The 17,055-nt window shown below is 33.6% G+C and overlaps 1 protein-coding gene across 3 annotated transcripts; it reads left to right on the forward strand.

Annotated features, from left to right (window-relative positions):
- The first annotated feature begins 5,930 nt into the window (after positions 1-5,930).
- LOC121971668 (protein BONZAI 1-like) lies at positions 5,931-14,696 on the forward strand. 3 transcript variants are annotated; one of them, XM_042523038.1, is made up of 16 exons: positions 5,931-6,248; positions 9,121-9,168; positions 9,798-9,946; positions 10,087-10,135; positions 10,676-10,732; positions 11,340-11,522; positions 11,604-11,735; positions 11,833-11,894; positions 12,097-12,187; positions 12,295-12,409; positions 12,524-12,600; positions 12,698-12,835; positions 13,006-13,170; positions 13,267-13,356; positions 13,548-13,644; positions 14,438-14,696. In XM_042523038.1, the coding sequence occupies exons 1-16, from the start codon at positions 6,099-6,101 to the stop codon at positions 14,551-14,553; spliced, it is 1,719 nt and encodes a 572-aa protein (XP_042378972.1). In that variant the 5' UTR covers positions 5,931-6,098; the 3' UTR covers positions 14,554-14,696. The 3 variants fall into 3 exon arrangements, with proteins under 3 accessions (XP_042378972.1, XP_042378971.1, XP_042378973.1); XM_042523037.1 differs by having other exon boundaries at positions 5,935-6,248; positions 13,243-13,356; XM_042523039.1 differs by having other exon boundaries at positions 6,165-6,248; positions 9,811-9,946; positions 13,243-13,356.
- Positions 14,697-17,055: the final 2,359 nt, after the last annotated feature.

The following is a 17,055-nucleotide window of genomic DNA, read 5'->3' on the forward strand; positions in this document are numbered from 1 at the left end:
ATTTGACATGGAATTACATCAGATGGATGTAAAAATGACTTTCTTAATGGTAATCTTAACAAAAAAATCTATATGGTACAACTAGAAAGTTATGTTGCTGAAGGCCAAGAGAAAAGAGTATGTAGACTTAGGAAGTCTATATATGGGCTAAAGCAAGCGTCAAGACAATGGAACATAAGATTTAATAAAGTAATATTGTCTTATGGTTTCGAAATGATTAATGAGGATCATTGTGTTTACCTACGGAAAGTTTGTCATTTTATCATTATATGTTGATGATATGCTAATAGCTGGAAGCGACATAAAGTGTGTAGTAGAAGTCAAATCCTGGCTTTCATCACAATTTAACATAATAGATATGGGAGAAGCAGAGTATATCTTAGGAGTGAAGATCATTAGAGACCGATCAAAAAGACTTTTGAGTTTGTCTCAAGAAGCTTATATCACTAAGATGTTACAACACTTCAATATGTCATATTGCAACATTGAACAGACGCCTATAGCGAAAGGTACTATTTTGAGTAAAAGTATGTATCCCAAAACTCCTGAGAAAATAGCTGAGATGAAGAAAAAACCATATGCCAGTGTCATTGGTAGTTTGATGTACACTATGTTGTGTACTCGTCCTGATATAAGTTATGTTGTTGGCTTAGTTAGTCATTTCCAGTCAAATCCAGGATCGAGACACTGGAAAGCGGTGAAGAGGATATTCAGATATCTCAAAGGAACAACGAATTATTGCTTCTGCTTCTAAGGATCAGAAATGAGCCTAAGTGACTACACAGATGCAGATTGGGCAAGGGACCTTGATGACAGAAAATCCACATCTGGCTATGTCTTCTTGCTGAATAGTGACGTCATCTCATGGAACAGCAAGAAGCAGGCTTGTATAGCCTTGTCAATAATGGAAGCTGAGTATGTGGCTTGTGCAATGGTTGTGCAAGAGGTTGTCTAGCTAAGAAGGTTCCTGAAGCATCTGAAGATTGCTGAGGATAGTGGGAGTCATGTTACTGTGTACTGTGACAGTCAAGCTGCGATAGCTTTTTCCAATTATCCCAAATATCACAGCAAAGACAAGCATATAGAAATTAAATATAATCTTGTAAGGGATATTGTTGTCAAGAAAAAGATAATTCTTGAGTACATCCCTACACAAAATATGCTTGCTGCTCCTTTTACTAAGTCATTGACTAAAGAGTCATTTCATGGACATGTAAAGTCTTTGGGACTTCGAAGAATACTAATTGTAAAGACATTTTGATAAATGAAAATGTCATGATCTATTCAGTGTATATATCTTTGTTACATTCGAGTAAAAGTCTCGATAAGCATGTTAGCAGATTGAGATTGGTCCACTCACATGGACAATCATCTCTATTTGTTAAGTACGAATAGAGGTAAGACTGTTGCTTATGGATAGCTTATATAGCTATGAATAGAGACATATCCATAAGTTAAGGTCGCCTTAATAATTATGTCAAGATGAGATCATTTGTGTAATGATTGGAGTAAATGCACCCACCATTTACTGAATCTGCTTAAAGGTCATATTAGAATTCATATGTTGAATTCAGGATTAGACATTAGGTATGTCTAGATCAAACTCTGTACGATGTTAAATTTGAGAAAAATATGCACTCTTTTTAGTAAAGAGAATAACATCGTAGCATGTGATTCATACCACATGTGTTATGGCGACAAGAAGGGTAGTAGGAGAATGAATCCATGCTTCTCTACTATGTGAGACCCTTGAGATTATAAGTTAATCTCAATCTTACCCTAAGTGACTATCTAGCTGTCTACTTGAAGTTTGATAAGTGTCTACTACTTTAGCATGTTTCCTATTGGCTATGGATGATTCGGTTTATGGAGCATAACTAGGAAAGCGACTGATTAGAATGAATATATTCTACCTAAAAATGAAGATTAAGATTGATTTACATCTGTGACATTTATTTACTAGTATCAGTTACATTTTTAGTTCAGTACATAAAATATAATTGTGAATAATTTGTTTGATTGGAGATGCTGAACATGCTCTTGACATATAGTCAATATGAGGGATTAGAGATGTTCATAATGATGTAAATAATTTAATCTGGAATAAAGGCAAGTCGTTTATGTCTCTGATTCGTTCTATGAATATTTATGTCTCTGATTCATTCTATAGAGCAGTTAAGTAAGGTGTGACAATCTTCTTAGCAGTTGAATGCTCAATGTGTTTGCTGTCACACGAACCATTTTCCCTAATATATGGAATGGATGTTCTTATTTGGTCTTTGTGATTAATTAATTTTGCTCTGGTCTTCGTGACTTGATCCTCATAAAGTCTACGTGACTTATTTGGTCTTTGTGACTAATTTTGCTCTGGTCTTCGTGACATAATCACCTTATAGTCTATGTGACTGACATGGTCTATATAACCGTATAACCTTATGAATTAACTTGGGCGAGTGGGAAATGTTGGGTATTACAGGAGACGAAAGGGGGTGTCTCTCTCATTGCTGCAAACGCCAAGGAGATGAAGGGACGTCCTTTCCCCTTCGTCTTCCTCAACCTTCCTATAAGAGGAGCGTCTAAGAAATGGAAATAAGAGGCGCAGCAAAAGGTGATGCGAAGGTAATAAAAAAGGGGCAAGCGAAGCTGTGAGGTGATTTGGTCGAGCGTTGGAGAACGTCCAGAGACTGAGATTTGGTTCGTGAAAAAGTTCGAGGAGGTTCCGTGTGGTGATCTTCTGATGACAGCAGCAGCGACGTCTTCGACGGTATATCAGCGACTTCATCCGGAGATCCATGTAAGTCATTTACAGTTTACTTTTCGATTGTATTTCATGCTATCCAAACCTACAAAATCTATAGTCGTCATAATCATAAACATTGTCAATTTGCCATACAGGAAGTTCTCTAAGCTGCTTTGTTTCACAATTTAGTTGATGTATGGAAATCAAACTTGCCTCATGTCACATTTTACCACAATTCAATCACTCGCTTTTCAGTCCTCTGTTTTCATTGCAATGCCTTAACTATACAAATTTTGTAGGCCATTCAGGCTCATATTAACTTTGATCACAATAGCATAGTGTGGTTGAGCCCTTAAATACGAATAGAGTGTTTAACATATTCAATACATATGCATTATGCAACATTCTAATGCATCTGGGCTGACTCTGGGGGTCTGACTGATGTGTCTATATCTATACTTGGAACCAACAGATAGTTCTCAGATTCTGTGATTCTTGACCTTGCTATAATAGTCTTTAAAAGTTAGATGGCATTTTCTTCCTTCAATGTCGACCTGGGCAATAGGGCTAACAATGTACTGTATTTCGATTGTGTTTAGGAAAGAAATTTTGCGATGTCATACACAAACTTTTGTAATTGTTTAATTTTGGATCCTCTTGCAAATTAAATTGAGATAGGTATTTGGAGAGCTGACTGCATGCCCAATCATTTTTTGTCTTTCGAAATGTCATTTTATTTCTATCTGGTCTTTCCCCTCTTAATTATCATCTTCTTCCTCTTTCTCCATTTCCCCATTTTTCTTCCTCCTCTTTCTGGGTTTCTCTAATCTTCTTCCTCCATTTCCTTTCTTTTCCTCTGTTTTCTTTGTGTAATTTTCATACCAAAATAACACCATATTAGGTGTAATTTTCACACCAAAATGGTATAATTTTAGCACCAAACACTATTTCAACTCCAACTCATCCATACCATATCATACCAAAAAAGAATATTCTTTAAAATATTCTATTTTTCTTAGAGAAAATTACGTTTTTAGTCCTTTAACTTACATTTTTTTCAATTTTAGTCCTGTTATGAGTCAATTTACATTTTTAGTCCTATAACTTGTAATATTTTTCAATTTTAGTCTTTTTTCCTCTAAAATTAAAATTTTTTAACGGAAAATGATGAGTTGTAAATTGAATTTGGGGATTTTGATTTTTTATGATCCATGTGCTTTTTATATTCCAACCATAAACTAGACATTTTCCGTTGAAAAATTTTAATTTTGGAGGAAAAAGACTGAAATTGAAAAATATTACAAGTTACAGGACTAAGAACGTAAATTAACTTATGACAGGACTAAAATTAAAAAAGATGCAAGTTATAGGACTGAAAACATAATTTTCTCTTTTTCTTATTCATAATTTAATTATCAACCTACATTTAAATTTATTTATAGTTTTATATGATAATTATTATATTTAAAATTAATACTTCATAAATATTTGTTAGATTAATTTTTTTAAAATTCCACATCCAACTAATATATATAAAAAATTATAAGTTTTATTTTTAATTTTATTGCATAATGATTCATGAATAAATATATTATAAAATCACACCCAATTAGGATAAAATATTTTACTATTTTTTATTTAAAATAAACAAGAACACTTAATTGAAAATACAATATTTTTATTGTATTTTTTATGAAATTAGTGATATAATTTATATATGTAATTATAATTAAAATGTTAAATAAATTAAAAATACTAATTTTAATAAATTAAATCCTTATAAATATACATAATAAAATTTAAATATGCTACTAAATACCCTTAATTTAAATTTATAATAAATAATAATTACATTTAAATATCCAGTAAAGACAAAGAAAATAATAATTATAAATTAATTACATTTGATTTATTAATTATATAATAAAATTAAAAAATAAAAATTTTCTTCGGCATTAAATATGGTGTCGTGAATAGTGCAACACCATATTTAGTGTGGAATTTGAAGTATAGATTGAAGCATTTTGGTGCTAATTTATATCAAATTTAGTGTTTTGATGATGGATTGGAGATGATCTTAGACCCTAATTTATATGATTCACTTAAACTTTCTGCATGACCCACAAAAATTGTTTTAAGTTAGCATTAATACGTTGCATTGAACTCATTTTCACCTGGTCAATAAATTTTATTTATACAACCTACTGCTGAGAAGTTGGTATTGTGCAGGATGCACCTAAATTCTGGATAACGAGGCAAGAATACCAGGAAGAGGGAGTAGCATGTTTGCGAAAGTGTGGTCAAGCATGATCATCAATATTTTTTGCCAGAAATTTCCTCAGCTGGCAGTTTGCCATCGTTCTGCCCTGTCCTGTCCTGTTAGCTAGTAGGTATAATTGTTATAAAATACCTCGTTGAGGGTTTGATTTTTCTTATGCAAATGACTATTAATATAAGATAAAATATTTTTCGTGATTTATTTATCTGTATTGTACTATGGGATTGATAGTATTGAGTCGTTTGAGATGAACGATATCACCAATTGCTCCGCATAATTATTATTTGTATTATATGTGATGAAATCACAAGAACAAAGATTCTTGATTCAATAAACATTGTTTGCCTTGATGTCTGCTGGTCCATATGAATCTTTTAGATCGCTGTCCATTTCATGTTAAATGCCCAGATTCTTGTGTCATTTTGCCTTGAAGTTTTTGCTTTTCATTCTATTGGAATTGCTTTTACTTAACTTACTCAGGAATATAGTTGAATATATATCTTGAGACCTCTGAACAAAAATAAACATAATAAAAACATTGTGATATTAATACACTTTCAATAGTGATTTTTTGTTGCACCCTTAGATCACTTTATAATTCGGGCAAAAGAAGGATTGACGGCCCGCATCCAATCAGGACGGTGCACTATGACAGGCAGTGGCAGAAGTTGGTAAATAACTTTAAGAAAAAGGTTGATTGCATATCTGTAATCATAACCGTCCCTCAGTTGGTCCAAGTCAATGATTTGTCTGGAAACTGCTGTTTCCACACTCTCGTTCTGACTTCCCAAATCGAATCCCGTGACAGGAGACAGTGGGACCACTTACAACGAAGAAAATAAGTGGCGTAAATAGTGAACTGTGTACCAAATGCCGCATGTAATCTTCACCCAATAGTGCCACCATTTGTCCGCTCTCTTTCCTGCGCTTGCTGTCCCACTCCTGCTTCCGCTGCTAGTTCTTCGTCTCTTCTGAATGCTTCTTCCCCTGCTCTGCTAGCGTCGTCGCCGTAGGAAGTGCCTTATTCCGCCCCTTTTCCTCCTCCTCCTCCTCGCTCTCAGACAGGGTGGATTTCGTCCCATGGGAAACTGCTTCTCCGAAGATGGCCACGGCCTGCGCCCGGGCTATGGCGCCGCTGTTGGCGCCGGGATGAATAGCGCCGGCGCAGTCGGTACCTCAGACATCTTTCCCACGTTTCGAGGATCCCGTATTCCTTTCACCCAGATCGAGGTTGGTGCTCCCGCCTAGATCTCTCAGCTTACAACCCTAGATCGCAACCCCTCTCTTCTTTCTTTGTTGTTTCGAATCTCTGTGACTTGAGGATCGTTGAGATTGGATAGGGAAGAAAAAGAGATGTTTCAAATCAGTAGTTTTATCTCCTTTTGATATCAAAGTAGTACTGTTTCGAGATGTTTTTTCATGTTTTGTCAGTAGATCTCGACACTGTAGTAGGCAATGCAGCCTCGATAGGTTGTTCACTGTGCTTGAGTTAAAACTATTGCGAAATATTATTATCTAATTATGCCCAACATGATGTATAATTGGGGTGGGAAACATGGAAATCAATTGCGGATGAAAGCGAGTTGCAATAATTGGAATCTGAAATCAGACAGTGCAAGCAAGTTCGCTTTGATAAGAAACTATTCCTTGTGAAAACGAGCAAAGAGCAAGAGTAAACTTGTGAACTAAAATTATTTTTCACTTTATCCTTGGATTCTGAATTTGAAGTTGGAGTTCAAATTCAAAGATAATATCCCACTGACTGCAAACTGAGAACCAGTATTGATTAACATAACCGTTACCAAACTGTGTTAGTCCCAACTATTTACTTTCATTTTGATTATTTTGAATCTTATCTTTTCATTGAATTCTCTGTAAATTAAAGCAGAATATAACAGAGATGCGCTTCAGCACAAATCCTAAAACCCACTAGGAAAGGTTAAATGCATATAATAGATAATATCATAATACTAAAAAAAAGATTGCAAAATGAAAGTTTGAAAGATTATTAGAGAAATATCACTTTCCCATGATGCAATGAATTTTGCAAACTACTCTTTGGATCTGACAACCAACAAGTGTTGTGTACGTGCACTTCAAAATGAAAAAATGAAAGTGGTCTTTAACTCTTCGCAAGAAGCCTCAAAGCAAGAGAAAGAAAAACTATTTCTCTCATTTTTTTTCTTGTAAAAAAAATGAATGAATCAGGAAGCCATAATATAGTAAGAAAATTTTGTTTAAAGGTTGTATCAAGGAATTTAACTCTTTAAAAAAAAGGCTTGAAGAAGGGTAATGATGCTTTTAAAATATTGATTAATTAAAAAAATTAGGCCAAAATTCCTTCCCTTAAACCCGCCATGTGGGAATAAAGAAATTCAAAACACAAGGAATCACTTGTAATCTCTTTCAAATACCAATGCACTGTATCACTAAAGAAATTCAAAACCCTAAATACTTGTCTCTAGTGGTGGAGAAATTACCTCTTGCCCCTTTGTACTTGCTTGCTCGCATTTCTTTCTTACATTTTTAAGATTTGCCAAGTTCTAGGTGCATTACAAAGATCCTTCCAACAGTTTTGACATTGCAAAGATCCCTCTTCCGTCTGTTGGACACCATTGTTTGAATTGGTTGCAACTAAGCATGGGTAGTTCTACAACCTTCTTCTTAAGATCTATACCTTGTATCTATAGTGTCAACTTTTAGAATATATCAACCTTGCCTTCTCTTCCTCCTCTTGGATGGTGCCATGTCATGCCTTTGGTCAACACTTCATTTCTTCAAGTGCCTGTTAATCCAATCTCTTTCCAATTCTGCTATATCTGAAGACTTCTTCACCCACATGCTTCTTGGGGCTCTCAGCTCCAACATCTCCTTGTTTACAAAGCACACATATGCTACAACTCTCACGAACGAGTATATCGTGTACTTTTAACTCATTCTTGTTCTATATACTTGTGAGCTCTTCTTATTTGCTTGACACGCGCTTCTTGCACACACTTCCTCCCTAGCCAACTTCTATGTTTCTAGAGAGCTGGGAAGCTTTGTGATAATCAGCTTCCTAGAATTATCCAGATATGCTACCCTAAACCCTAGAATTATCCAGATATGATAAAGCTTTGAAAATAATGGTATAAATAGGGTTGTAAATGAACCAAGCGTTCGTGAACAAGTTTGGTGTTCGGTTTGGTAAGAGCTTGTTTATGTTCGTTCAATATACACAAGATTAATTAAACAAACAAGCTTGAAAAGCTCAATAAGCTAAATAAACAAGCTTGAGCACATATGATAAAACTCTTTTCAATATGTTAAATAAAATAAAATAAAATAAATTTAAATTATCAAGCTCAATAACTAATCAAACAACTAAAAGTTTCAAACAATCAAACAAGCTTGAATTAAGAGCTCGATAACATCTAGCTCGAACCAAGCTCGAACCAAGCTCAAGCCAAGCTTGAATTGAGAGTTCGATAACATCTAAACGAACCAAGCTCAAGCCAAGCTTCAAACAAGCTCAAACTCATAAAAAATAAACCTAGCCAAGCTTGAACAATCATTTCAAAAGCTTGGTTCATTTTAAGCTCGGCTCGGCTCAGTTACCTTATCAAACAAGCTTGAACACTCCAAAGCTCGGCTTGGCTCGGCTCGTTTACAACCCTAGGTATAAAGTAGAACATTTTAGTGAGGTGGAAGCTTAACGAGAATCTAAACTGAAAACCTAATCAAATAAACGGGATCCTATTTTATATATATATATATATATATATATATATATAGGCTTGAAATAAGACAAATTACTTGTAAAATAGCAACCCAGATTCTCCTAAAAAATTCTAATATTGTCTAAAAATCTAAACAACTTTAAACATTTAAAACAATTATTCAAATTCAATAGAATTGTAGAAATTTAAAACTCAAAATATCTAAAGGAAGCCCTAAATTTATCCCCAAATCTTGGATTGCATCAAGTGGTTTTCCAAATAATCAGTTATCTAATCAATCGTCATCTAATAGTCATTACCATGTTAATTCCTTGCAAGTAAGATTGATTTATTGTTTTGTGTCTAAAGACTAATGAAACTTTTCTCAACAACATGGTTAACAGCTGTCTCTATCTGCTTCAAACTTGAGTGACTCTGATGCACTGCCACAGGTATGTTAACTTTCCTAAAAGTTAGAATTTACCATCTTGACTTTTGAAAATTAAGTAAATAACATCTGCTTGACATTATGCAATGGAATGACTTATAAATCCATGTTCACCACTCTTTTTTTGTGCTTAAATGTTTTTCCCTTTTTTGATTTGATGACTTCCTGTCAGCATGGTAATCAAAATGCTGTTTTGCACTTTAAGAGAAGCAATTGTGGTTCTTCATCTTAAACTACTGATTCCCTTTGCTTAATACATAATACATACTTGTGTGTATGTATATTTAGGTTGACTTTGCCATCTGTTTCTCTCTTTTTCTCATCTTTTTGATCTAGAAAATTCTTTAGTTATTAGCACAAGCCTGTTCTTTATGCTTCAAAATTGCAGCTAGCTTTATATATCTCTGTATTTCTGATACACTGATTAAATCTTGTGGTATAGAAGTGACATGTCAAATGTTATTAATTTTAGTATTTCATGACAGATTTTATTGGTTTTCATAGTTTGGATTTTATTGTTGTTTTTATGGATCTGCAAAAACCATTGTGCTTCTTTTACTAATGATTAATATTTCAGCATTTGTTATTTAGAAGATAAATTGTAAATCTTCCTGAATCTAACCTGTTCTATAGTGTGATCCTTTAGCTGTTGTTTATGCCAAACAAAAAGATGGGAATCTTGTAGAGATTGGTCGGACTGAAGTGGTACTAAATACAGTAAATCCAGCATGGAATGGAAAGGTTATCATGAACTTTGAATTTGAGGTTCCGCAACATGTAGTGTAAGTTTCTTTAACTGTCAGTATAATTTTAGGAAACTATGATCCAAATTACTATACAGTTTTTTTTTTCCACCTGAGTATTATATAATTTTTTCATAATTATTTTAGCTCTTGACATCTGCATACAAATATTTTTACAGGTTTCACATTTTTGACATTGACTCACAGTTTCATCATGTACCAGAGAAGGTAATGATTGGGTTTTTGGATACCACAATCGAGAATTACTTTTGCAGTTAGAGACATAAAATCTTACAGTAGATATGTTAACAGTAAGATATATTTAATTCTGTATTTGTCAGTTTTCTTAAGGATTACCAAGTGCATATATTTTGCTATTTGTATATTTCTTTTCTCTGCTATTTATTGTTTTTTTAGTCTAGTCAAAATTTGTGAGATGACCAAAATGTGACAATAGCAAAAGCATCACAAAGGATAAGTAGTTTTTATTGTTCATTTTTTCCAGCTTTGGTATGATCTTACGTGACCACTCCAGTCAATACAAAATTTAGCCTATTTGAACAACACACATAATAAAGCAATTATTAGTTTCGGTTATTGAAATTCTTAGTGTTGCTCAGTTCCACTACAAAATACTTGGACAACTAAATTGCTCTAGCACTAATTAAGTTCATATATATGATTTTTTTTAGTGCAATCTGTTATCAGCTATTTCTTTCTAGTTGATACTTAAAAATAGTATGTTATGAGTTTTTTCATTCCATTCAGATGCTTAAGTTGGAAGAGCAACAACTTCTAGGCGAAGCAAGTTGTCTTCTCTCTGAGGTATGATATTGTGAACACTGTTCTGGATGAGTATGGATGACATAAGATTTTCTGTGTTGTTTCTTCTAGTTATCAGGCTATTATTTATGACTATCCTCATTAAATTAGTGTGGAAATTTAAGTTAGTATTTTCAACGCATTGATACAAAGTGTAAATAATTTCTGATAAAATGTAACTGTTGCATCTAAAAGGCATGAAGGTGATTGTTTGCTCTGAGCCTCTGAGTGTAGAGAAACTGAAGAAAAATAAAAAATAGATTTAATCTAATATTGAATAATAAAAACTTAAGTTCTTATTGGCGTAGCTTGATTGTATGATGCTCTCCTCTTTTTATTCCTTATTTTATTTAGTTTTTTTGGAACACTTTAACTTTAAACAGTTTGTTTTATCATCAAAGAAGGACGCCAGCTGTGTGGTAATTGATACCTAATTGCATCTTGTTCCATAACCTGAGTAATCAAATCGACCAATAATCTGTAGTGGAGTAAGTCTATCCTCTTGTCTATAAATGTTAAAAGTATGTGAATGCACACAACTCTAACTTTCCATCACCACTTATAATACTTTCGTTAAATGAATTAAGCTAAAGTATTTCATTTCTTACAGGTAGTTGCTAAACCCACTCGATCAGTAACACTACATCTTGACCAGACAGAAAAGAATAGGACTCATCTCAGAACTTCAGGCAAGCTAAATGTTCATGTTGAAGAGTGTCTTGGCGCAAAATCTATTATAGAAATAGTGTTACGCTGTTCGGAGTTGGAAAACAAAGATCTCTTCTCAAAAAGTGTAAGCATCTTATCACTTTTGAAAATCAGTTCATGGGAGATGTTTGATATCTACTGATGCTTCTTTCATTGATTGTCAAAGGACCCTTTCTTGTTGATTTCTAGAACTGAGGATGGAGTACTTACACCAATTTGCAAGACCGAAGTGAAAAAGAATGATCGCAATCCAATGTGGAAACCAATTATTGTGAATCTTCAACAAACTTTTAGTGAAGTACTGATCTGTGTGTTATTATTCTTCTATTATTATTATTATTATTATTATTATTATTTCTCTTTTTGCTGTCTCATTTTGTTAGAGCTTTTTGCAGGAAAACCCTCTCATTATTGAGTGTTTTAATTTCAGCAGCACTGGCAAACATGATCTGATTGGGTAATGTATTATCAACCTCTTCATGTGAAGTTGCTCTTCTGTTTCTCTCTCTCATTTTCTCATCCTTATCAATATAAAAGGCATGCTTGTTTGTAGTTACACCAATATAGTGTTTTTTATTACATGACGGTTAAATGATTGTTAGAATAATTAGATCTTCATGATAGCAGTAGAAGATTTAATCTATTTTTATTCCTGACAGAAAGGTTGTTAAATCATTAGCTGAACTAGAAAAGCTTCACCAAAATCGTCATGGGGAGAGTCTCGTTCTACCTCATGATAATGAGGATAAGGTGAGGAAAGGTTGTTCTTGAAACTATGATGACTTTGATGGTTTTTTTGCTTTCTAGATGCTAGTTACACAATAATTTCTCTATTTGATTCTCATTATTTCATACAGGTGTTGAAAAGCCAGATTTTTGTGGAACAATTTTCACGATCCAAAAGTAAAACTTTCTTGGATTATATCTCGGAAGGATGTGAACTGAATCTGATGGTTGCAATTGATTTCACAGGTATGGATATATTAGTTGTGTCACCTGATGGAGATAGCTTCTATTTTATAATTGTTAATTTGACCTAGCAACAGTTTGAAATCTGTGTAATCTGACAGATTTCTTTTCTGTCAGCCTCAAATGGAAATCCGCGCCTACCTGATTCGTTGCACTACATTGACCCCTCAGGTCGGCCAAATGCTTATCAGAGAGTGAGCCAATATTTTATGAATTTCAATATTGTTTTAGTCTCTTTGCCACCTTCATTGCTTTAGAAGAGATGCAGTACTTTGCCTTTTGTACTTGCAGGCAATCCTAGAAGTTGGAGAGGTATTGATGCATTATGATGCGCATAAACGCTTTCCTGCCTGGGGCTTTGGAGCAAGGCCTATTGATGGTCCTGTTTCTCATTGTTTTAACCTAAACGGAAGCACTTATCAGCCTGAGGTGCTCCAACAACCTGATTTGTTAAGAAAAATCTATTATCTGTTTTACACTCTGTTTTGTTAGATTTTGCTGTATTATGGGGTTCTATTCTGTTCATAGCTAAAGTCTAAAGTTGTTGCTGTATCACCTTGGAATGTTGTCCCAGATCTTGATCATATTTAATTATTCAGGTAGAAGGTATTCAAGGTATAATGTCAGCTTATATAAGCGCTCTACGGAATGTATCATTGGCCGGCCCTACCCTTTTTGGCCATGTAATTAATGCCGCTGCACAAATTGCTGGGCAGTCACTGAGTAATGGTGAAAAAAAGTACTTTGTATTGCTGATAGTCACAGTATGTAACTTTAAATATTTTTTTATCCAAATTGTTGTGATTGTATTTTTATACTGCAAAATGTTTCTCCAGGATGGTGTGATTACTGATTTGCAGGAGACTAAAGATGCATTGGTAAAGGCTTCTGATTTACCTTTGTCAATTCTCATCGTTGGAGTTGGCGGGGCTGATTTCAAAGAGATGGAGGTGGTTTTCAGAGATCTAAACATCCACTTATCTTTAGAATTTCTCTGTTTGATTAGTTTAAACACCGTCTTATATTATGATTAACTGATAATGGTAAACAAACATTCTTGGCTTTCTTTGCAAAGATTGCTAATGATCATTGTGAAATTTCTGTTTCTCAATCATTATCCTTACATGTTCATTCTTTCCAGACGCTAGATGCAGATAAAGGTGAGCGAATAGAGAGCTTGACTGGGAGAGTTGCATCACGAGCTATAGTGCAGTTTGCTGCTATGCGTGATGTGAAAAGTATGCATTGTTATGTTTCCAATACCATTTGCTTGGAACTTCAGTCTCTCATTTCACTGACATTATTTCAACCTGCCTTTATTAGATATTTCTTTACAGATGAACTAATTTGTTTTGTTTCTGGTTCTTTGAAGTAAAAGGGAATATACTTGTAACTATTACAACTCACGTGATAATCTTTTTAAAATAGAAAACTAGTACAACCCACAGGCTTTGGTAGATCTTAATTTCTATTAACCCCAGATTAATGTCCAAGAATGTCTCGTATGAAAACCTGAAAATTTGTAGACGTACCAATTTCTTTTTCAAACTTTGAATGATACATGGAATCATGGATACTCATTCACATACTTTATGGAAGCCTGTGAAACTCTAATTATTGGTGGTGCACCAGAGAAGTTTATAACGAATAATTCAGACCCTTGTTTTTGAATTGTTGTTAATAATTTTAATTAGTCAGTAAATATTAAATGATGTAGTCTTAAACAACTGATGTTGATTGAAATATTGTGTTTGCACACTTTCTCAATACAAATGGATAAAATTCTGTACTGAGAAGTGTTCATTCACTATTGTACAGCAAGAGTCCATTTTTTATTTGTGGAATGCCAAAAATGTCATCACTCATTCCTTTTTTTTTTTTTTGTCTCATTCTGAACATTATTAACATATCTTGCTGGATCCTGCAACGCCAAGCAGAAGCCGCAAGGATATTTCTACTCTCTTCATAAAGCAATTTCCATAAACCAGACGTGGATAAATTCTGATTGTTCATTAATCCATTATCATGCAGGTGGTGAGATATCAGTGATTCAGACACTTCTTGCTGAATTACCAGGACAGATTATGAGTTACATAAAGTCGAGGGATATTGATGGATCTTTTTCTTTGCCAATGGATATTGACTGACCTAATTGATTCTTTTTTTTTTCTGCCATCTCATCTTTCACACTTTAATTTTTTTTTTCTCTTTTTTGTTGTAATTTTCACCTTGGAGCAAAAGTTCATTGTTTTCGGTCTCAGATATGAAGATTGCAGAGTCGATTATGTTCCACTTGCATGACAATGCTTTGAAGACTTATTTGAGTAAAATTATAGCGTTAGTGGAAGTAATAATATTGGTCAGTCGTAGTTCAGTTGTCATAGATTCACCTAAGCCATAGTTTGATTGATGTTTAATACTACATCTCTGATCTCTATATGCTCACTTTACCCAAACAAACAGATACAAAATTGTATTCTAATGCTTATCATTGTTATTTTTGACCAAGATCATGATTATTTGAACTCAGTGAAATCTTCTCTCTTTGGCCTTGTAGGAAACATAATTCATTAATCTCTATGATCCAATTCATGCCATGCAACAAATACATCAAAATCAACTCTTTTCTCCTTTTTGTCTGCTCCTTTAGTTTGATTATGACAATTGGCGCAGGACCAAACCACAACAAGTCACCGACCAAGCCCTTTAAGTCAGCCTTAATTGCATCCGTAAACATGTTCCACGATAGCAGGTCTCAATTATAACACATGTTTCGTTTTAAACTTTCCAGTGACATGAACGAAACGCATCTATACACGCAAAAAGAAAACTTTGACTTGCAACTCCTTAACTTGAAGCTTACTCAATTTTATTACTTCTTTGAATCTTGTGCTCACTTTAGGTTTAATGAGGTGGATGGCAAAAGTACGCTCATGGCCAATCTGCTCATTTGCTTGTCAGGTGTGTGGAGTTAGGACCAAGATTATTGATATCGTCTAAGTGAGTCGAAAGGTTTCAACTCAGGAGGCCTTAGCTTGCCTCAAATAGCATGCTAGTTTCGAATAATGATTATTGTATTGAAAGTGTGATGGAAATCAAATTAGGTCAGTCAATAGGCCGGCCAACTTGCTAATAGGTTGTGGTGTTTGTAGTGCAACATGATGTAAAGTCCAACATGGAATCTTTTTTGTATGGTTTCAGTATCATGAGATGAGAAGGATAACTGTGGTACTAGCCTTATTATTATATGTAATTTTATCCTGCATTACAAGATGTTTTTGTAATTTGAACCCGTGATATAATATCACATGATAGTAATTTTACCGTTATGCCAAATTTCTCCTTCAAGTAAATATGAAAGCAAATTACAATCTAAAAAAACAAAAGAAGAAAAGTTTGAAACAAGATGCTTCCTTTGTCATCATCAAATCCACCATGAAGTGAAAGCAAAGCCACATGGTTCTTGCATTTGATTAATGTATTGAAACAAGAAAGCAAAGAGCACTATGTACGTAGCTTTCATGATGTAAATTCAGTTGTATAATTACAGATATTCCAAGTGTTCACTCTCTATGCCAAATATGTCTATTCTTCATGCACAAGTAGCTTCAAAGTTGTATACAATAACAAGTATTTTTCTCACTGATAGTTTCGCCTTGGGTAATTGCTTTATCTAAAGTGAATAAAGAATAAGCTCCTCAACACTATATGACTTTGGAAGACAAAGGTCAAGCTATACCCTTCTAAAGCTACTAAGGTTAATTTTTATTCACCGAAGATAGGCCTTTTGCTAAACGGATCGTCTCACACGGTAGAAGAATTTTCACCTTTGCGTACAAGGAGCCGAGGTTTAGGTAGCACCGTCATAGACAAGCCATTTTTAATTAATGGTTTTTTTTTCGATAACATGTTAATAAGAAGACATGGTGAATTATATATGAATACATTAATTATAACGCTAATTACTTTGTAGTAGATTATTCCAAGGTCTGAAAATTTTGATTTGGCAAAAGTCCAATCACACACATTTTTCTAAGATGGATTAGAGATAAACCTTAGCTTAGAAATGGACTTAACAAGAAAAACTTAGTCATAGGAATACTTGTCACAGAGTCATTAACTTATACGCATCTAATTCCATCTTCAACCTTGAATTAATGTTGATTTGTTCAGAAAATATAATAATATATGATTACTAATTTGTTTTTACTTTAAGGCTTTAACAACTAATTAAAAGCCTTTCATGCACAACCAAAACCTTAAAAATTCACTGACAAGAAGTGGGGGAAAAAAAAATCAAAATTATAATATTCATTATTTATCCAAAACTAGATAGCTAGAATTTGATCAAGACAAATGGTACAAATGGCGAGCCAAAGGCCAAAGCCATTTGGATGGGCCATGAAGAACCGACTAAAAAATCATCAGGGCCGTCTCAAGATTCCTTGAGGCCCTAGGCAAAAAAAATTAAAAAACAAAATTTTTTAATATATTTTTAATTTTTTTTAACATTTTTCATTTAGATTTGGGACCGAAAATAATAATTAAAAAAAATATTTTTAAAATTAGTTATAAAAAAGAATTAAATATTATTTTTTAAAAAAAGATAATTTTTTATATAAAATTTAGTTTTCTGATGGGTATTTTGA

This window comes from Zingiber officinale, chromosome 4A, assembly GCF_018446385.1.
Source record: "Zingiber officinale cultivar Zhangliang chromosome 4A, Zo_v1.1, whole genome shotgun sequence".
Lineage (NCBI taxonomy): Eukaryota > Viridiplantae > Streptophyta > Magnoliopsida > Zingiberales > Zingiberaceae > Zingiber > Zingiber officinale.